Source organism: Sus scrofa, chromosome 1 (genome assembly GCF_054392235.1).
Source record: "Sus scrofa isolate SSC_HxYL_T2T_F1_AM1 chromosome 1, Sscrofa_HxYL_maternal_Yorkshire_Landrace_v2.0, whole genome shotgun sequence".
Taxonomy (NCBI): domain Eukaryota; kingdom Metazoa; phylum Chordata; class Mammalia; order Artiodactyla; family Suidae; genus Sus; species Sus scrofa.
In genome coordinates this window covers 147,806,033-147,829,103 of record NC_139383.1, presented here as the reverse complement: position 1 = coordinate 147,829,103, position 23,071 = coordinate 147,806,033, and the positions used below count along the sequence as shown (strand labels likewise).

General features: G+C 37.5%; 1 protein-coding gene across 2 annotated transcripts in view; it reads right to left on the bottom strand.

Annotated features, from left to right (window-relative positions):
* Nucleotides 1–6,019: 6,019 nt before the first annotated feature.
* The window catches only part of MEF2A (myocyte enhancer factor 2A), a gene marked incomplete at its 5' end in the record, with an annotated part of 110,383 nt that continues 93,331 nt past the window's right edge, over nucleotides 6,020–23,071 (bottom strand). Inside the window, 4 exon segments of one of the 2 annotated variants that reach the window (NM_001097421.1) lie at nucleotides 6,020–7,432; nucleotides 8,926–9,052; nucleotides 12,602–12,728; nucleotides 16,662–16,685. In NM_001097421.1, the coding sequence (NP_001090890.1) occupies nucleotides 7,051–7,432; nucleotides 8,926–9,052; nucleotides 12,602–12,728; nucleotides 16,662–16,685 (660 nt within the window). 2 annotated transcript variants of the gene reach the window in all.

The window sequence follows — 23,071 nt, the reverse complement described above, 5'->3', positions numbered from 1 at the left end:
TTGTGAGTTGGTTGGTTGTGGGTTTGTCATATAAAGACTTTATTGTGTAGAGGTTTGCTCCTTCTATACCCTTTTATTGAGACTTTTACCATGAAAGGATGTTTTGTAAAATGCTTTTTCTGCATCTATTGAGATGAGCATATCATTTTTACTTTTCACTCCATTAATGTGATGGAGCACATTGATTTGCTTATGTTGAAGCACCCTTGTATCACAGAGATAAATCCCACTTGAGCTTGGTATATTATCTTTTTAATGTGCCATTGAATTTGTTTTGCTAGTATTTTGAGACATTTTTCATCTCTGTTCATTAGGGATATTGGTCTGTAATTTTTCATGTGTTGTCTTTATCTGGCTTTTGTATCAGGGTAACACTGGTCTCATGAGTTTGGGAGTGTTCCTTCCTATTCAGTTTTTTGGAATAGTTTGAGAAAAATTGGCATTAATTTGTCTTTAACTGTTTGGTATGATTCACCAGCAAAACCATTTGGTCTGGGGATTTTCTCTATTGGGATGTTTTTGATTACTGATTTAATCTCCTTATTCATTATTAGTCAAGATAGGTTTTCTATTTCTCCCTGATTCAGTGTTGGTTAAGTTGTATGTTTCTAGGAATTTACACATTTCTTCTAAGTTGTACAATTTGCTGGAATACAGGTGTTCATAGCAACGTCTTTTGATCCTATGTATTTCTGATTATCAGTTATATGACCTCTTTCATTTCTGATTTTCTTTTATTCTTAGTCTAGCTAAATTGATAAACTGAAGATTTGTGATTTTTTTTTTTTTTAGAGCTCTTGGTTTTGAATCTTTTAGGTATCTTCTCTGATCTCTATTTCCATTATTTCCCCTATGATCAGTTATTTCTTTCCTTCTACTAACCTTGGCTTACTTTGTTCTTTTTCTAGTTCCTTGAAGTGTAATGTTAGGTTAATTTGGTATCTTTCTTTTGTTCATATATGCGTTTAACCCTATAAACTTCCCTTTATGAACTGCTTTTGCACGATCCCATTGGTTTTGGTATGTTTTGTTTCTATTTTCATTTGTTCCAAGATATTTTTTGATTTCTTTCTTGATCCATTGGCTATTCAAGAGTGTGCAGTTTATATCTTGTTTATACGAGATGAACCATTAAGTGAAAAAAAGCCAAAAAAAAAAAAGCTGCTAATTTATGCAAAAGAAATACAGGAAGGATTAAAACAGAAGCTAGAGACTGGTTATTGGTAGAGGGGTGGTTTGAAAAGTCAGTGGGAAGAGACTGACATTACTCAGAGCATCTTTTGTATAGCTCTCTTAGAAACATAGTAATATTTCACATACCATTTACTTCCTCCCCCCCAAATAAAACCAACTAGTATGGGGGGGTACCCAAAATGGGACAAAAACACCACCACATGATATAACTATGTTATAATGAGTAACACAACACTGAGGGTGGTTGGGAACTAAAAGTAACTGTGGAAAACACTATTTATTTTCACTGGATAATTTAAGGCCAAAGGAAAAACAAACTAAAAACAAATGCTCTGATCTGGTCAATAAATGTGTTTATCACTCAGTTGTGGAATGGTAGTTCTAAAACTACTTTATGTGATACTAGAACTGAACAAGTAAGGACAAAGATTGCAGATAATGTGAACCAGGTTCTTACCATAGGAGAAGGAATTAAAAATAAGAAAGGGAAAGGCTAAAATAAACCCTGTAATATTGAATTTGAAATAGGAAATATTAATATAAACTCATGTGTTTTTCACATACATATGTTTAGATAACTAGCTGTAGAATATGGATGTGTGACTGTGAGCGAGCATACCTACATTTATTTCCTAGATCTGGTTGCAGAGGGGACCAAAAAGCAGTGACACTTTAGTAGCAATGAGCACACAGACTGCCCAGATCTTGGTCTCTAAATGCCATTCTCCAATGAACAGAACTAGAAATCCTTGGAAAGGTAGTTGTTCCAGGACTGGGACAGGAAATGAATATATGAGTGTTTGACATCCAGAAAGGAAATCTTTAAAAAGTAGGGAGGAGAGTTCCAAATACAGGCGTCCACCTGAAGGAGCTCTTAATGGCCGAAGCTGGAATAATTTAAAGAAAAAAATGATGAAAGTTTACTGTTAATTTAAAAGTTTTAAAAAAGGGGGTGTTTGGGTGTAGAGGGATTATACAGTGAACTAGTCAGTATTACTGCGATCTTTTCCCGCAGGCAGACTGTGTGTAAGACAATGGCTAGAGCCTGAGACGTTCTCTAAGCTGGGTAAGTGGCCTTGTCAGTCTGGCTCCCCTGGGAGCAGACCCTCTGGGAAGAGATGGATCTATGTGCAGTTCTGGGCTAGGGGCTGCCTGGGGCTCAAGGTCCCCTCTTCCATGCCGGGTGAAGCACTCTCAGCTGCAAGGCTGTGCATGTCCACTCCACCCTTAGGAACCCCTTCCCGTGGTATTTAGGTGCCTGTTTGGAAGGTGGGACACCGCTGCTCTCCTCAGTTCTACAACTAAGTAGTTCTTGACTGCTGGTGCCCTGGTGAGATGAAACAGGCAGATGAGAGCAGGTAAGAACCATCCCTCTGGCAATAGACTGTACTGAAAACTCTTCTTGGCTGGTGCCAGTCAGACACAGAATCAACGTAGAAACAAGATAAAGCCTAGAGGAAGGCAGCACCCATGGGAGCTAACAAGGAAGTCTCAGTGAGTGGATTTTAAGCAGCTGCAGCTAAGATGATTTTTAGCCATAGGCCTTGACTTAGCTTTCAAAACCTGCCTCACAGTAGCCAGTGAGTAAAGTGAGCACAAAAATTTAGCTTTTAACCTGAAAGAATATGCTTAATTGGGAGATGGCTTAGAAAGCAAATCAGAGGAAGAAAACTCTCTTCATCCTAAGCTTAAGGTCATTTTTCACATCTCTCACTTTTGAAAATAAAAATTCATTTAGTAAATCTGTCTTCTGCCAACCCAGATCAGATCAGTATTGTGTATGCATTTTGAGTAAAATAAATCATTCCAACACCTAAACTTGAAAGACAAGTACTCTGATGATAGCTCTATGGATGCCCTGGCCCCACCCCCACCCCCTGGTAGCTTGTGTCATGATCAGAGCTTGACAGGGTTTAACAGAACCACACCAAGGCAAACACAACTGCCAGGCTGGCTGAGACTGGGACCTTTAGGCTGGCTGCTTCCTAAAGGGCCCAGAGCTGCCCCAGGATGAGAAGGGGCACTGGTAGGCACTGCAACAGCTGCCTTGACCACATATCAAGGTCAGTAAAAGGGACTTAAAAACAGAAAGGCCTCTGGGAAGGGAAGGGAAAAGAGGACGATGGTGGCAAACACGACAGAGTCTGGAGGACACGGGAAAAGCCAGTCCGTCTTTACTGTAGTGAGTGCAGGATACAAATAGTTTACAACAACCTTAACGTTTTCTTAACCATTTGATAAAAAGTTCACTATAATATTTATTGTATAATGAAGAAAAAAACAACACGTTCAGGGAAAAATTGAGATTAACTTATTTTTCTTAAAAGGTTCATCTCAAGGATGGCAACAAAGTCCAGCTTGTGCCGCCAAACGGTTTTACATGATCAAACCGTGTACAGCTTGTGTGAACTGTTGACTACAAACATTTACCAAATACATAAATCTCTTTTAAAAAAGCCATTTTAAATATAGCAAAGCAGTGTCTTCTTGCACAGCAAAGTGAAGAAAGTTTCTACAGAGAAATAAAAGTTTTACATTTGTAAAATCTTTTTCACATTCTAATCATCTAGCTTCTTATGATCCAATGCCAGGAGTTTTCTGGTTATTTACTATGTATTTCTTGTGCGCATGATGGTTAATACAGAAAATATGTTAATGCTTTATCAGCTGTTTTTACAGTAAAAGGAAATGGTAAAACATATGCTGTTCTTTTAGAACAAACCCCTGATTTAGTCTCTAACACAATGAACATAATTAGGGCTCACAGGATGGAGTTTTGGTTGGGACCATCTGTAGACATATGATGGTTGCTGACTCTCTCAGTGTAATACCAGGCAGAGTGCTGAAGGAAACTGTACTTTAACCAGTGCAATGTACTCTAAGCTTTTTTTGTTTTTGTCTTTTAGTAATAAAATACTGCATCTGCAGGGATGAAATTTTCTTGCAATGGTGTCATACAAAATGCATGAGTCTAAAAGGGTAAGAAAGTAGGCTCTCAAGTACCACGTCAGTGTCTTCCCCACTCAGAGGGGGTTTTCACCAGGTGCGTGTATGTATATGCGTTGGTACACGGGGTCTGGCTGAGGGTGTCTCTGTCAAGTCCACATGCTCTAGGTCACACTGGGTGTGTGGGGAAAAGGGTTAACAGTCAAATACTCAGTTCCTGAAAACGGAATATATTGTTACTTGGTCAGTGTAATTGAAATACAAACTCCGAGCCTTGCGTAATGTTATTTTAGAAAACAGTAGTTGTACTGATTATAAACCTGCATAGAAAGAAAGATTATTGAGATACAGTCAGAAAAGCCATCTCGTAAGGCACACAAGAAAATAGACAGTAAATGTGAATGTGTTAACTCCTATCCCGTGTACAGCAGAAGTTCATGAACATGCATAAATAACAACCAAAGAAGCACTGAACACTCTCAAAGCTATAAATGGTTTACAAAGTGGTAAGGATTATCTTGGAAATTCAGTGTTGGGAGACTGTCTTGTTTCAATTAGGTGTGACCTCATGAAGAAATGTGCCTGTAAGTGGTACAGCAAAATAAATACATTTTAAAGAAAAATAAGTAAGAGCCAAATGTCTAAACTGACGAGAGGAGAGAGAATATCGCCCTCCCTTTTTGGCCTCTATCAAAATTTACTACCCAAACTGTCATTAAAAACAGAATGCTACTTTGCAGCTGTGAATGCTACAAGATTATCCTGTACTTACTACCTATGTGTCAGCCAGGAAATCTGGCTGATGATTTGTCACAAATAGCATATATAAGGAAAATGTCAAAAGGAACACAATTTAGGGGGAAAAATAAAACATAAGTAAAAATTGTAGGTAGCTGCTCAATATTAAGTTTAAAATGTAAAACAGCAGTAATCTAAACCCTTATTTTGAGTTTCTCAAGAAAAGGAGTATTTAAAAATCGATGATGAAAGATATACAGGACTTTGAATTTTGTTCATGGCACAAGCCCAGGAAACTGCCCAACTCGCTGTCTCCACTTAGCTGTCTTCTTGTGAGAGTAAGGCCTTAGCATCTCATTGAGGGCATTTGGGTGGCAAGAGTTGTGCCAAGGATCTGCACCATGAGAGGCTTTCTCCCCACACTGCAGTGTCATTCAACGCACAGAATGTCCAGAATAGCAATATTTTGTAACCGGCTGCATCATTCTCTTTTAGAGGGTCAAGGATGAAAGATCCCTTCCCCCACAAATATTTTTCCCTAATAATTTACCACTTATAAAACCTTTGTGCTCATCTACTATTTTGCCATTTTCTCTAATATTAATTAAATTAGGTCAGCTTTTCTACTATATTCTTTTTCCTCACAAAAGGCAAGTTTTAAATAATGCCTTATAAACTCTGTTAACAACACATTTTACATTTATGCAGGATGAACTTAACACCAATTTTTTTTGCCACTTTGCTATTTATATACACATATAAAATATATAATGATGCTCAACCCATACAGCACAAAGATTACAATGTAACATCACACATTCACCACCAGTGAGGGGAGAAACCCCTTTATACAATCTTCTGAAAAGACTGGGCTAATAATTAAAATCCAAAGTACAGTATATTTAACAAAATAGTAAATATTAAACAGTGAATACTCTACTTAATAAGGATCTCGCCTTTTCCCCCCAAATTGGCGGCAATCCACAAAAATATACTTTTTAATCTGGTGACCATACAATACATAGGTACTTACATCAAAGGTGATAATATATTTAAGATGCTATATACACAAAGAGTTTGGCTCAACTTTTAATTTACATATAGAATAATAAGTATTCATGGCTTTTTTTTTCCAAGGTTCTGCTTGCAAGATATTTTTGTTTGTTTTTTCCCCCTCTTAAAATAAAAGTAAAAAGTTAAAACAAGATAAAGCTATTCTCTAAAAAAAAAAAAAAAAAGTTACAACATACAGCTTTGGCTTATATAAATAATTCATAGCAGAATGTGTTCAAAAGTAGTGAATATAATTTTATATATAGTCATCAATTCATAAGGGTGTTTTCTTTCATATAAAATATACATGAGCTAAAATCAGTTTCTTTCATTTTTATGATATGAATGTAAAAAGAAACTTCTGACATATTCCAATTATAACTTAATATATTAATTTACTGTTAATTCTCTATATTTCTAGGCTAGTATTTTCTGAATATCTCATGCGTGTTTTCTATTCTTTCTTTTTTTATTAGCTAAAGATCACTTCTTTGACCCAATACATTTTTGCACGTGCAAAACAGTTATGTGTGGGGCTTTTTTGTTTTGTTTTTTTGTTTTTTAATATCAACAGCCCTTTCCCATGCACCTCTTTGCAATAGAGACCCATGCCAGGTTGGGTAATTAATATAAACGACATTTTATGTACAGTATTGCTTTCTTGGTTCCTGCTTTTCTACTGCTCTGTTCTACAAAGCATTTTTCTTAAGTAACTACAGTCACCGCACAGTTAAATTAAACAAGTAGGGGCCCTCTAGGTTTCTGCAAGCTAGTGTGGGAGAATTATATATATGGGTACATGTTTCTCTGCAAAAACTGGTTATCTTATGAAACAAGTAGTCCAAGGAAGTGCCAGGCTAGACTCTGCCTACAGGGTGCTCTGTTTGCCATGGGATGCACAACTGCACATCTATGAGAGTTTGCAGGTAAGTGCCTGATTCTGTGTATGCAACACACACCCACACATACACACTCACACCCACATACATATATATGTAAAGGGATATATATGTATGCATGTACATATAAATATATTTAACTCATGTCCTTATTTACCAATTTAGATATGTAGGGCAGTTCACCGCAGTAACACAAAGTACAAACACCAGCCTGGAAGCCTTAGGTCACCCATGCGTCCATCCTCATTCGCTTTACTGAAGGGCTTTCTCTGTCCTCAGTGTTTGGGGGTCGGCCGAGCACAACCGGAGAATGGAAGTCACCCCGTGGATCCTCCCGGTCGCTGCCATCATAGGAGCTGCTGGAGCTGCTCAGACTGTCCACAGGGGAGCGGCCCATTTCCTGCCGGGCCTGGGGCTGAGGCTGAGGCTGGGGCTGAGGGGGCTGTGGCTGGGGGGCCTGTGATGGCGGAGGTGGCTGCTGCTGCTGGAAGCCTGATGGGGTCATTCGATCCCGGGGAGGTGAAATTGGTTCTGACTTAATGTTGATGTTTTGGTTGGTATTAATGGATAAATTCGAACCCTGAGATAGCTGCCCTCCAGCACTGAAGGGAAAAAAAGAGTTGTTAGATGGTTTGTATATGCAGCTGCATACGTGGAGTGTTACAGATAGCTCCTGCCTGACGGGAGCCTAGGGTCTGAAATACTGTCAGAATTCCTTCCCTAGGACCAGATTTGGTGTTTCCTGTAGTGCAAGTACTCAGAAATCACAACTCTCTGCGAGGGAAAAACCAGTTGAGACTTTTAGTGGCTGGTCGTACTGCCCACAGTCTCGGTATTTTTGTAGCTGAGTCAGTGACTAGTGCATGGAAATGGCAGAGGACCAACAGGGCAGCTTGAACTCTGCCTCCTCTTCCTCAGTTTCTCCTCTGCTCTGGCTCTGTGTCAGGCACAGCATCTCGCCTAGTCTCACAGTAGCTCCCAGAAATCAAGGGTGTCATCCTGTTCTCCGATGGGGAAGGAGATTCAGGAAGGCCTAAGGAACTTGTTCAGGGTGGGACATAGTAGGGCTGCACAGGCTCCCCCTACACCACCATCTGAGCACCAAGCCATTTCCACTGGCTTTTGCAGGGCTATTTTGTGCTCATTTAGGATGTTCTGCACAGGTCGTAGGGCCAAACAAACATCCATGCACACAAAGAGATTGCCCTCAGATCCTCCACACCTCTTTCCATGACATAATTCCCAAAAAGACTACTGATAAGATGCAGGGAGGCTCTCTGGGGACTTTCCTGAGCAGGGGTGAGCCCCTCATGGAGGCCCACTGGGCCTGCTATGCTGTCCCCACTTCTGGGATGCTCTCTTCCACCTGCTCCATGGCCTTGCCATTCCTTCTTTCTGCCACTGAGCTCTGGTCTTACCTGGGCAGCACTATAAACCCTTTTCAGTTATATCCCCATACGCTGTCCATAAAGAACACTCTTTTGTGAAACTTTCCTCGTGAGGCAGTATCTGCAGCAGGCTGGGATCAACCACATGAATCCCATACAGCCTGACTCACCCCTAAGATGCCCACCCTACTGCTGCTTTGCTACAATCCAGAGAGAGAGAAAAGGTACAGCTCATCTTCTCACTCCCTTTGTCTGTTGCTATTGAGCAAAGTAACAGAAGAGAAGGGCGGGAGGGAGGTCCGGATACCTTCTGGCTGCCATTCTTCAAACACTGGATGAGACACAGGGTTGGGAAGCAGGGGGAGGGATAGGCAGCCTGAACAGTGGTCAGTGGGCAGAAGGGGTGCCTTTGGGTGACACCTGTGCCTTGGCATCTCCTTAGATATGAACTGAGTCTCTGCCTCAGTGTATCTGTATCAGAGAAGCCTTGCTCCCCGAATCTCTTCAAGGAATGCCTGGTTTGCTCAGTACCCAAGCTATTAACTAGAGCCAGGAAAGAATGTTTTCTCCAAACACTTGCACCACCTAAAAAAGAATCACTGCAGGATATTCATATGAAAGTCAACAGAGCAAAAGATTTTAACTGACAGAAAAAGAGAGAGCGCAGGCTGGGAGTAGAAATTTAGGGAAAATTTCTAGTTACTCACACAAGAGAGCTGAGGGCTGCTTGTCCTAAATGGTGCTGCTGCCAGGCTGACACCTGTCCCAGAGACAGCATTCCTGGGGAGTTGAAGCCCTGCAGGGCTGACAGGTCTGCACTAGTCAGTGAGTAATCTGAAAAAGAAGGGAATGTTGCTCGTGTGTGTAATAAAAGGGCCACACAAAATCTGTTTTTCAAATAGTTACTTCAGAAGTTTTCTTAGGTTGAGAGAAGCCAGGTACTGATTAGCATAAACACCACAGTATGGATCTAAAATCCACAAAGATTTTCTTTTGGGAGGTTTATAGGACCTAGCTATATTCAGTTGTCTGGGATTATTTCAATAAAAAAGGTTTCAATTTTATACTAAATGTTTACAGTTTTGTATTAAATGTTTATAGATTATTATTTCCAAAAAACTGAGATGCTTTTTTCAGACTTGTAAATAGAATAATAAAAATGCCATCAATAAAGGCTGTTCCTATATAATTGTTATTTTAGGCAAGTATGCTCACCACTACCCTCCTGAACAAAGACAAACACTCAGGCTCACCCTGACTATATCTAGATCATCTCGAAGTATAGGGGGAAAAGGACAGACAGTTCCCCTTCTCATGGGGCCAACCTTAGTGACATGGACAGTCTATCCATTATCACATAATTAATTAATTGCATTTGTTCAAAGTTCAAGAACTGTCAAAGATCTCTGACTGCATGCAAAGTAATTTCAAGTTTATGGGAAGATTCTGTGTTACGAGAATATAATACAGCTCATTTCACATACTTCAGTCATAATCACTTCGACTATGACTTAGGATATTAGTTATCATACACTCGTAGTTATTTCAGTTCATCATTCACAGTTGTCTTTTCCACTTAGTTCTAAAGAGAGGTGGTAAAAACCCTTCTACTTTTAACTTCTTTGTCATATCTCAAGAGAGGTGTTTAAAGAAATTGGTCTCCCTTGTGAATTAGCATCTTAAAAAAAGAAACTGAGTTAAAATAGCATAGCTGGTGCTTAGGATTCTGTTCCGACTGTATTTTCCTCATTCAGTGTTCAAATTTGACATGACCCAAACTGGACTCATCATTTCCTCCAAACCTGCTTCTCTTCAGTAATTGGCACCAACTTTCACCTAACTGTTTGTGCCAGAAACCTGTGGGTGTTATTGTTGAACATCCCTCTCACTTCCCCCACCAGCCACCAAGTCTGGTCAATTCTACTACTGTCTCTCAAAGCCTGCCCCAGATTCACCATCTCTACCACTATACCCTAGATCAAGCTATATGCAATATCCATTATGTGGACCATCAATAGTAGCCTCTTGTGTGGTGTCCTTGAATTCAATTTTGCCCCATGCCCCACTGCATACTGTAGCCAAATGATCTTAAAAAACAAATATGGTCATGATACCTCTCTGCTTAAAATCTTTCTATGGCTTCCCAGTGCCCTCAAGATCATGCCCACCATCCTCAACAAGGCCTGTGCAACCCTACTTAGCTCTGCAGATTCAACTCTACCACTGTTCTGTCCCTCCAGCCATGCTCTGCAGCCTCCCAGCCTTTGTGCACAGCACTCCCTCTTCCTGGAACTCTCCCTACCGTGCCTGGCTGAGTCACACACGTGCCTTCAGGTTGAAGCTTCAATGTAGCCCTAACATGACTAATAAATTATTCCTAGAGCTGTCTGTCTTGTGTCCTTCTCCTCTGATAGATCCCACATTCCATGTTAACCATGCACTCTTGTATTTCCAGTGCCTAGCACATCGTAGGTGTTCAATAAACATGCGCTGAATGGATCCAGAGTAAGTCTGAGAAGCTGGCAGTGTTTTTACTGATGGGCATGAGGAAGGATGTGTATGGTTCCTCCACACAGAACTATTGTTCTTTTTGAAGTGTTGCTGCTCACTTATTCATTCCTTTACTCACTGACTGGCATGTGTTTGACTCTTAACAATGTACAGAAAGGCAGCTGATATACTAACAAAAGACACACATGGATGCTTGTTTTAAAAAGATAAATACGATAAAGATAATGTGGTAACATTAAATAGAATAGGTGCTCTGAGAGAGAGAGCAAAGACTCAGTGGTTAAGGAAGGACTGAGACCAATGCTAAGTGACAGACAGTTTTGAGAGAATCTGACTTCTAATTTATGTTTTGGTAATTCCTTCAGGACTTTTAAAAAACAGATTCTTTCCAATCTAATGGCATTTCTAAAAACAAATACAGTGGAGTATCTAAGTTCCATACTGAAGAACCTGTCATGAAACGTTCAGTAAATTGTAATCTAACCTTGACACCCAAGCTCAAGCCCCATCTTCTCAACCAGCACTCCTCTGAATACTCCAGCTCAGAGATTTCTCTCTTTTCTGCCTTCTCGGGATCAGAGTTTGAGCTGGTCACTTCCACTACTCAGGATTTCCCCCCACATTTACCAACTTAGGTGTGTCCTGCCTCCTTTCCTAGAATAAATGTGGGAGAGAAGGTTGTCCCTAGAATAGCATCGCTCATATAGCTGGTGATCAGGATGATTTCTATGAAGGCATAATCCCTGGCTTTACTCTAGATTTAGACTTTTTTTTTTTTTTTTTCAATATTGATTGTTGGTAAAGGTTACGGTAGACATTTCCTAAGAGGCTTTTCTTTTTCAACAAAACCTTTTACACTTGTTTCTGTTTTAAAAGAATGATTTGGGATTAAAGCAGCAATCAAATGGATTGATGGCTCTGTACCCCTCAGGGAGCTCCAGAGAGCAGTGGAAAGCATTTACCCTGGAGTCTAAAATTACATGATCTTTATTAGTCTACTTACTAGAATCACAAAAGAATAAATTCCCTGCACTGTAATCTCTGAAAAACAGGCAAGGTATTTTTAACTATTTCTGTCTTTCCTTCTTTTGAAGCTCAGGTGTTTGGCTCAGCTGGTGAGATAGTGAAACCACACATGTCTCCTGCATGCCCAAGAATGGCAAATCTAAACAAAACCTGCCCACACTGGGTTATCTACACAGCCTGCATGGTTACAAGCACCCCTCCAATCAGTGCAGCACTCTTAAATTTGCCTAATTTACCCTCCAAGTAGTATTTTGGAGAATGAAATCTCTAAATAAACATGAATGAGTAAAAAGCTCCACTTGGAGGTGAGAAGTGACTGACTGAGGAGAAACAAAAAAGCTCCTGGTCTTGCCCCTCAGGCACAAACAACAGAAGCTAAGTGGGTTGTCACATGGAGGAAACCACCACCCGTTAGCCCAGCCACCCAGCTACCACCTCTCAAGTCCTCAGGTCCAAAGGGATTCAGTCTTCCCCAAAGTAGACTGACACAACAATGTATAGAAAACACCTTATTTCACAGGCCTCAGAGAGTGAGATATTGCATAATGAGAACTGCATAGAAAATGTCGAGTGTATTCCTTGGTTTGCTGCTCACCGTAATTTTCATGACAGCTAGTTTTTCTTTGTCAGGTGGTAAGTAAAAGTTCACACTTGGAAATCTTTCTATGGCAAATGTGTACTTTTTTTAAGACTAGCAGGTTTTTTTTTTTTTAAACATATGTAAAATGTGAATCTAAGAAACTGGAAATAATTCATTTCAATAAACATACTTTTAAAAAAATCACAAAAGCATATATGGAGCAAAAACAAAGAAATAAAACCAACAAAAGGTAACAGCAGGCTTACCGGTGTTGTAGGCGGTTGGCATTGCTGAGTACACCAGCCCTTGCTGAGGCAGACTTGGGGTGGTCACAGACACCACTGGGGTAGCTAGGGGCTGGGGGGCTTGAGAACTGCTTATCCTCTGGGTATTCTGTGAGAGAGCAGAAAAAAGTAAAAGTGCTATTCTGTGAGTATTTATATTCAAACTTAATATTTTCAAAATAACATTCAATTTACAAGTGACATTTTTCACAGTTTTATGATGTGAATGTCATTATTTCCTAAAGCAGTGATGATATGAAAGCCCTAAAAATACTAATGGGAATAACTAAATATTTAATTATAAGGAACATATTTTACATTATTGTTCATTTTCCCCTAAAGTACTTTTCATAGAGTTTATTGATGTCCAAGATACATCCTTAAGATAGAAACTTGCATTAGGGGTGGACCTGATGCTGCTATAAAGATGTCAGTGACCTGAAATAAAGCAGATGTGGATTTTAAATACCCAGAGGTAGCAAGCCATTTGTATACATGGAGATGATAAGTTCTTGAGAATATAAGAATCAAAACTACTTTTATCTGCACCATTTATATATTAACATGGTTTTAAGTCATGCTTACTTAAGTGTGGCTTGTATTCCTATTTACTTCCTTGTGATCCTACAGCTGACACACAGATATATATGTATTATATATGTATATGTATGTATGTAGATAGATACTTTTATAAACATTTTTAAAAGTGCAGTTTTATTTTAAGTAGAAGGATATTTTATTTCAGTTTTAGTTCTTAAAATTTTATTGCAGTACAGTTGATTTACAATGTTTAATTTCTGCTGTATAGCAAAGTGATTCGGTTTATACATACACATTCTTTTTCATATTCCTTTCTATTACGGTTTATCACAGGATACTGAATATAGTTCCTTGTGCTACACAGTAGGATCTTGTTGTTTACCCATCCTCTATATAATAGTCTGACTCTGCTAATCCCAAACTCCCAATCCTTTGCTCCTCCCCCTTGGCAACCACAAATCTGTTCTAAAGTGCAGTTTAAGGGTCACAGCAACACTGAGGGGATGGTAAAGAGATTTCCCACTTACTCCCTGACCCCACACAGGCACAGCTTCCCTCATTCTCAACATCATCCACCATGACCTATTTTTTAACAACAGATTCAGATGTGTATCCCTTCCCTTCACAGTCTCCTGTTTTAAGAAAGGAAAAGCTCTGTGGATGAAACAATAGTAAATGCTTGCTGACTGACAGCACCTACACAGTATCCCATCTACAGAAGGAAATAAAAAAAAAATCAAGTATTAAATAATCAAGTCAGCTTAAGGTAGTCATCACTCTCTCTATGTGTAGGGCTATGACAGAGCAGTTTCTTACTGTACTGCCTTAAGTGAACACTTCCTAAAATGAAGGATCAGGAACAGAACTGCCTCTGAGTTCCATGTGATTAGAACACAAGAAGGCCAAAGCCTAACTCCAAGGTCAGTTTTTTCAAAGGAAGAAATTACAGCCAGATAACTGACATTTGAGGGTCTAAACCATATAAGTAAAAGTATAACTTGGAGCCTTAGAAATTATAAAGTCAGAATGTGATTCAATTTTCTCTATTACCATTTCAAAGGGTAATCAAATGAAGGCCTTTGGGTAGATCTAGTTATCTGAACACTGATCATTCGATCAGGATCAGATCTCAGTTTATTTCCTTTCAGTTTGTAACAAGTTTTCCAATCTTGTTAGAGGATGTTGGAAAGACCGACCATTCTGTATATGGTTATGCTGGTTTTTGTCCCATAGTTCCTAAGAACTGGGAAAATCATTCAACCTCTCCAAAACCTCTTTGTTTGCAGGGTAGAGAGGATAGTGATCACTGTGCTGCCTGATTTGTACTACTACTGTTAAGGTAAGGTAACCTAGTAAGGTAATAGTTCGGAAGTGCTTGAACAACAGAAATGTAAGAATGTATCCTTAAATCACTGTTCTAAGAAACCCTATGGCCCCAAATTCTTATGTAACTGTTTTTTTTAAAAAAAGGATAAACTTATTTATTCCTTTTTATCCACAGCTATTCCCCCAGAGCTGTCATGAAGTAAAGTTGTTCCAGAATTGTAAGGCTTCTAGAGGAATCTCTGTGGCCTGGCTCTAAGAGAATCTTCAGTGTAGGCTCCAGGGCATCTGTCCTTACTCATTTTGGGTCAGAGACATCTATGATTACATTTTAGAGCTCTAGCTAATTTGAAAAACTTGCTGAAATCAAACAGATTGTGCTTCTGATTGTATTTTGGTTCTGATACATAAAGCTCTGCATTTTACACTGATTAAGTTTTAGACTCTGAATTAGCTTAAGTTTTAGAACTATGAATAGCTGTTTATAGTTTTTGGTCATATATTTGTTTCTTAATTACAAATGTTTATTTTTATGATTACTAGACTTCATAGTTTTCAAATACTTAAAAACTTATCTTTGAGATTCTGTAATTGAGGGTAAAGTCAACATATGACAACTAGGAATATATTTTAGTCTCAGCATCAAGGTAAAAATTTTAATGACTTTATGAAACAGATACCTAATTTGGACTTAATTTGTTCTCACAGATTTGGTCACTGAAAATTCAAGAGTCAAATACTATGTGAAAAATACAGAATGATATGGTTTGGCCTGGCTCTATCCATGCAGCAGCTTCCATCTCCCCAGAAATTTCCTGGTGTGACCTCAAGATAGGGTGGTGGTGGTGGTGGTGGTGGTGTGTGTGTGTTTAACAGTGAGATTCCAATATGTTGGTTCTACCCATCACAGCTCCCAATCTCAAGGCCATTGATTTCCAGAGCCACTAGAGGGCAACATACTGCTAGATAATTACAAGTTCACAAGGAAGTATTCATGCTAATTTAAGGGTATAAATAGTGAGGTTTAATCTAAGATGAATCATTTTATATTGAACTATAAATTTCTACTTGCTAATCATTGCTGTATCATTATTTACCCCAAAGATATTAAATATCTGAACATGATATATAATCCAATACCACAGTGACAGCTAGCTAGTATATTTTAGTTAACTAATATAAAACCACATCCAAAACTGTGAGAGTGATCACAAAGTTAAAGAACCATCTCTCATTTTAAGGACAGAGCACAGACAACCTTAAATTTGTTGAAAAGAAACAAAATGTGCAAAACACACCAACATGCATAGTATGTAACAATAAAATATAAATAAAACCAACAGATGCCTTTCCCCCATGCTTTCATGCACTCTGAACCCCTGTCCATGCTAAAAACTAAACATTTTCAAGTTTTATTCCCCTTAAAGTCATATATTTAGCAGCTGACTTTGAAATCAGAAGATCAGTTCTGTGAAGTCTGAGTTTTAATTCCCAAAGAAATAGATCAACTGAAAGTTACTTTTAATCAAATTTACTTTCATGAAGAAAAGCCAATAGAAATTGTTTTGGAAAAAAAGGTAGCTGCTACTTTTAAGAACAGAATATCTTCTGATAGAAAAAAAAGTAAGTTTGTGTATGTTCAATTAAAGACATTCGTTTTGGTAAACAGGGAACCCCCTTGTGGTTCAGATCATTTCATGCAGGATGAAATAATTCTAACTCTGTGAAAAAGGTGACCTCACCAAAAATGATGTAATCTTTTTGAAAGAAAGAGAAACAACACAAGACAGTGTGTTACAATCTAAGGAACTGTGAGGGTGAAGTCATTTTCTAAAAATATGTTAATAATTTGGGGAACTATATAAGGTATTTTGTATCTTTCCTTAAAAAAATTCTTTAAGGTGTCTTGTGATCATGGACAGTTATGTTTATAAAGGCTTTATTCCAAAGTTCTCTCCAAGAAATAAAATGGGTCAAGATATATAATTATAAATATAAAAATCAGACTCTGCAGTACCAGCAGGTTGGTTTAGTTATTCAAAATGTTTGGACAGTACTTAATAACAAGAAAAAAAAATTCTGTGTAACAAGGGAACATTAGTTAGAAAAAAGACTGAAAAGAATTAGTACTTTCTACATCTTTTGCAACAACTCCATTTAAGCAGAAACCCACACTCACCAACTCCAATTCCTCTTCCTCCGACTGTACTCAGCACATAAGAAGGATAAGAGAATTAAAACTAAGACTGTTGGTACTCAAAAATAAAATACTGCTTTAGAAAAACACGTTATCTGGACACTAGCAGTTGTTTGGAAGTCTAAAAAAATGATTAAATGCACAATGAGTACAAATATAAATCATTCATTGTCTCTGTACCTGCAGTTGACTTCAAAAGACTGAAAAGATTCTGTTAAGTTTTCTAGAGCCAGGATTTACAGACACTCCTACTTGGTCTGTCCTTATGCTGGCCTCGCCTGCACGGCCCTGCTACTGTGACAATATACAAATGGATTTCCTAATCATGATACTAGTTTCTATCTGGAATCTCAAGAATACTAAGTCTGCATTTACATCTTAATCTTCCCATCCTTACCCTACCTGGTCACACATGTCCATTTATCTTATCCTAGATTCTGTACTCCTTAGTGGGCAGAAATTATTTTGTTTCCTTATTTCCCACAATAGCTAGGATGGTGTTTATGAAACAAGAATTCAAACATTTGTTGATTAATGTAATAGTTTAAAATAATACAAATTTATATGTTTATCATTTGCAAATGTAATTTTCAAATGAATACAATTAATTACAGTGGAGAAAGACCACATATATGAAGAAAATGAGACTGGAGAAGAAATGAACTGATAAATTACATACAGAAAAGGGATGAACGAAACATTTGCTCCTATTTTCATACACATTTAGAAAATATTAACATGCTAGAAATAATTACTAGTTGTTTTCTTATTTCACTTTAATAAGTCAAGCTCCTTTGTCAATCCGTGAATGTTATCTTGATAAGCATCACTAATACATGAAGCCCCAGCCTGAAAGCAGATTTATCTGCAGACAATGTGTAAAATAGGAGGAAGGCTCATTATTTACTCTGAAAAATAAATATCTGGCCTACAACTGCTATTTCAAATATGGGCAAACTGCTCATCTTTTTGTTAGTAGGTATCTTTACCCATCTTCACCTATACAAGAGACATCAAAACACTATGGGGGTCTATACAGTTTTCACTTTAACCTACAGGGATAAGGGTGGAACTAGTTACTGTGGCAAATTTAAAAAATTCCACAAAGATGCTTCATGATATCTTAAAAAAAGATTGAGAAAACTGACAAGTGCTAAATATCAAACTTGTAGTTTGTCTTTGCAGAATATTAGTAATTCTTATCAACATATTTCTGTTCCTTAAATGATAAAGTTCCTGTAGTTTTTATTTCTGAAAGATAGTGGCAGGCATTCCACATCCAGGTCCCGAAAGGAGAACCAAAAGACTATCCTAATTGCCATTTTTTCTCAGCTCCTTTTCTTGGGGTGTATTTGTTATACATATGTGTGTATTTTTAACTCTGTATTCTGAAATAATTTGACTTGGAGAGCACATCATCACAACCTCACCAAGTTTCCCACAGTTTTAACATCTTGAAGAAACGTGACGCAGCTGTCAGGACCAACGAAGCAATGCAGTCGTAACCAAAGCTACCGACTTTCCTTGGATTTCACCAGTCTTTTCATGAATGTCTTTTTTCTGGTCCAGGAGCAGATCCTGCATCTCACATACCTTTTGTCATCAGGTCCCCACAGTTCCTGGTTTTTCATGACCTTGACAACTGTGGAAGACTACTGGTTGGACATCTCATAGATTGTCCTTTGGTTTGGGTCTGTATGATACTTCCTCAGGCAAAGAGCATGGATTTTTAGAAAAAGACCACAGAGGTGACATAATTCTTCTAGCACATCTTATCAGCAGACACATGTAGTTCCCTTGTGGTTCAGTGGGTTGAGGATCTGGCATTGTCACTGCAGGGGCTCTGGTCACTGCTGTGGCACAGGTTCAATCCCTGGCCCAGGAACTTGCATATACCACAGGTGTGGCTAAAAAAAAAAAAAAAAAAAAACCCACAAAAAAACCCCCAACAAAACAGATACATGTCCTTCCATTACCAGTGATGTTAACCCCGCTCTTCTAGTTCAGGCTGTGTCTTCCAGGATTCTCCAGTGTAAAATCACTATTTTCCCTTTTGTAATCAATGATTATTTGAGGAGAGACATTCTGAGATTTACCAAATATCGCATTTCTCCTTAAATTTTTTTATAATAAAAATTTTAACATTCATCCATTAACCCTGCTTACAAGGTCTGCACCATGATGTTGTAATAGTAATTTGCTATTTCTTTCATTTTTCTACACATATATATTTCTTATAATGATTTTTATTTTTTCGCTTATAGTTGGTTTACAGTGTTCTGTCAGTTTTCTATTGTACAGCACCCTTGGTGTATATTAATTAGAAATCTTCCCTAAGCCGCAGTTGTTCCTTCCCCTTTTATTTATTTATTCAAACACTTATTTAGTAATAGTATCAGCATTTTTTTATTCTTTGGGTTAGAATCCAAAAATATTGTTATTCATTTTGTGGCTTAAATTGTTCTAGTTCTGGCCACTGGCAGCTCTTTTGAGAGGTTCGTTCCTATGACTTCTGACATTTACTTTCTTATTCTTGGGCACCTTTGGCTCAAGGTGTATTTATTATTTTAAAAAAATCAGTTCATCCTAAAACCTACAACTACAACCCCAAAAACCTGGGTTAATTCCACCCTTCTCCATCCTACCACCTTGCTTAACTGCGACTTTTTTTTTTTTTTTTTTTTTTTTTTTTTTTGAGAAACCTGGCTTTCTTTACCTACAACTACAATATTTACTTATTTGTTTAAGGGTGTGTATTTAACAAATTTACCAACCTGAGCACCAAGATTTCATATAATTTTTTGTGGTCTCCCTCCTTACAGTATCCAGCCAAAACAGTTTCCAAAGTCATCTAAACTAGTTCCTTTCTTTCTCAGCCCCTTTGATGACATCATGTCACTCATCTGTAATACAGTTATGTTCATGTATTATGGTCTGTATTCCATCTTAGGTTCCCCTGGAATCTGGTTGATTTTTTTTTTACTGCACAGAGTTGCAGTAATGTACAGTTTTGTATTTTGTAATAAAAGCATGGATTTGTGCATCCAATAACACAGTATCTCAGGATGGTTCCATCCTCTCAAAACCTCACTTATACCACCCCTTGGTAGTTAACTCCTCTCCCCACTCCTGCAAACCACTTCTGTTTTGTATTTTCCAGAATGAAATATAAAATGTAGTCATATATTATGCAGTCTTTTGGATCTGGCTTCTTTCAACTAACAAAATTCATTTAAGATTTATCTCTACTGTGGTGAATAAACAGCTCATCCCTTTTTACTGCTGAGCAATATTCCTTTGTATGGATGTCCTAGAGTATGTATACCCATTCATCTGCTAGAAAGACATATATCTGGGTTGTTTTCAGTTTTGGGAGATTATGAAAAATACAGGATTTTGTTTTTGTTTTTTTTATAAGCATGGTTTTCAATTCACGTGAGTAAATACTCTTAAGAGCAGGTCACATGTCTGTATAAGTCTATATTTAACTTTATAAGACACTGCCAAACTGTCTTCCAAATTGGCTGTACTGTTTTGCATTCTAAGCAAGAATATATGAGGATGCTTCTTGCTCTGCATCCTCACCAGGAATGGGCATTTTTAGTTTCTAAAAATTTTAGCCAGTCTAACAAGTGTGTAGTTCTATCAATCTGGATACAAGTGTTTTATTAGATGGGTGATTTGCAAATACTGTCTCCTAATCTATAAATTCTCTTTTTATTCTCTGACCAGGGCTTTTCGCATAGTAAAACTTACATTTTGGTAATAACTATGTATCTTTTTCTTTATAGATTATGATTTTGGTTTTGTAATTCTCCAATGTTTTCTTCTAAAAGTTTCAGAGTTTTATGCTTTATATCTGAATCTCTAATACATTTTCAGTTAATTTTTATATAAGGTATGAATTATACATCAAGGTTCTGTTTTGCATATGGATACTGAATTGCTATAATATCATTAGTTGTATTGACTATCCTTACTCCTCCTCTAAACTGCTTTACCTCCTTTGTAAAAAAAAACAAAACAAAACTGAATATATTTGTATGGGTCTATTTTCTGGGCTCTCTGTTTTGTCCTTAGATCTATGTGCTCATCTTTTTGCCAGTACCAAACATTAGCACAGTTTTATAGTAGGTCTCAACACCAGGTAGTGTCAATCTTCCTATTCTGCTCTTTCAAAATTGTTTTGGCCATTGTAGTTCATAGCTCTTTGCTCTGCCATACATATTTTTTAAAGTAAAAGAAAAAATTTTTTTTTGTCTGTGCTCATAGCAGTGATAATGCTGAGTCCTTATCTCACTGCACCACAGGGAACTCCTCCATATGTATTTTAGAATTGGCTTATTGACAGCTACAAAAAAACAAAAACAAAAACAAACAAACAAAAAAACTTGCTGTGATTTAAACTGGTGCTGTGTTTAATATATCAACCAATTTAGGAAGAAGTGACATCTTGACAATATTAAGTCCTCAGACCTATTAACGTGACATTTCTCTCTGTTCATTTCAGTCTTTGATTTCTTCCAACATTTTATAGTTTTAGCATGAAAACCATGCATATATTTTGTTAGAATTGTAGGTATTTTTCTTACTTTTGAATATTTAAATGGTATTTTAAAATTTCACATTCCAGAGTTCCCGTTGTGGCACAGCGGAAACAAATCTGACTAGGAACCATGAGGTTGCAGGTTTGATCCCTGGCTTTACTCAATGGGTTAAGGATCTGGCGTTACCGGGAGCTGAGTTGTAGGTCGCAGACGTGGCTTGGATCTGATGTTGCGGTGGCTGTAGTGTAGGCCAGCAGCTATAGCTCCGACTAGACCCCTAGCCTGGGAACCTCCATATGCCACGGGTAGCAAAAAAAAAAAAAAAAAAAAAAAAATTCACATTCCAACTGTTCACTGTTGGTACAAGAATATAAATTGACCTTGTACCCTACGACCTTGCTAAACTCACTGAAAGATCCCAGGAGTTGTTTTTCTACATAGATTCTTTATGCTTTTCTACACAGATATTGTATCTTCTGTGAATAGAGGCAATTTAATTTCTTTCTTTCCAACATGTATGCATTTTACTTATTTTTCTTGCCTTGTTCCATCTAGGACATTCAGTACAATGTTGAATATGGGTGGTGAGAATAAACATAATTGCCTAGTTCTTAATATTATTTTATGGAAAAACAATGTTTTCCCCTTATTAAGCATATTAGTTATAGAATTTCTGCAAATACTCTTTATTAGGTTAAAAAAGTTTCTTTGTAATTTGAAGTTATTTTTATTATGAATGAAAGTTGAATTCTGATAACATGGTGAATTACACTGTTGAATTTTCAAATTTGGAATCAGTCTTGTATTCCTGAAATGAAACCCACTTGGTCTTAAATATTATCCTTTTTGATATAATGATGAATTTATTTACTAATAAACTACTATTTCTTGAGCATTTTATGTCTAGAGTCCATGAGGGATATTGGCTTGTAGTTTTCTTTCCTTATAATGGAATATTTTGGTTTGTATTAGGTAATGCCAGTCTGATAAATGAGTTCAGAGGTATTCTCTCCTTGTCTCTTTTTCTGAAAGAAATTATGTAGAATTGATACCGTTTCTTCTTAAATGCTTGCTAGAATTTGCCAGTGAAACTATCTGGGTCTGGTTTTCTTTTTTGGAAGGTTTTAAAATTGGAATTCGATTTCTTTCTTTTTTTGGGCTCCATCCATGCCATGTGGAAGTTCCCAGGCCAGAGATCAAATTTGTGCCACAGCAGTGACACCACCAGATCCTCAGCCAGCTGCATCACAAGGGAAGTTCCTGGAATTCAATTTCTTGAATAGATATTTACTATTCGGCTTAACTATTTCTTCTTCAGTGAGTCTGGCAATTCTTAGGTAATTTGTATCTTTCAGAGAACTTGCTCATATCATCTAAACTCTCAAATGTATTAGAATAGAGTTGTTTGTAGTATTCCCCCCATTGCCCCACTTTTAACTACAGTGTTGTTTTGTTGTTTTTGTACAATAATTGTAGTGTTATCTTTCAGAGTTTTTTGGGTTATGTAATTCCTTCATTCTTGATACTGCTAACTTGTGTTCTCTTTTCCCTTGGTCATCTTGGCTAGAAATTTAGCAATTTTATTGATCTCTTAAAATAAACTAGCCTTTGGTTTGACTGTTTTTCTCTACCGTCTTTCTGCTTTAAATTTCATTAATTTCTACTCATTCTTTCTTTTCTTCTAGCTGCTCTGAGTTAAGTTCTCTTTCTTTAGTTTCTTAAAGTAAAAGCTTACTGACTTGGGATCTTCCTCTTTTCTAATATAAACATTTAAATGCTATGAATTTCCCTTCTCAACACTACTCTCGCTTGTCCCCAAAATTGCAATGTTGTATTTCTCAAAAT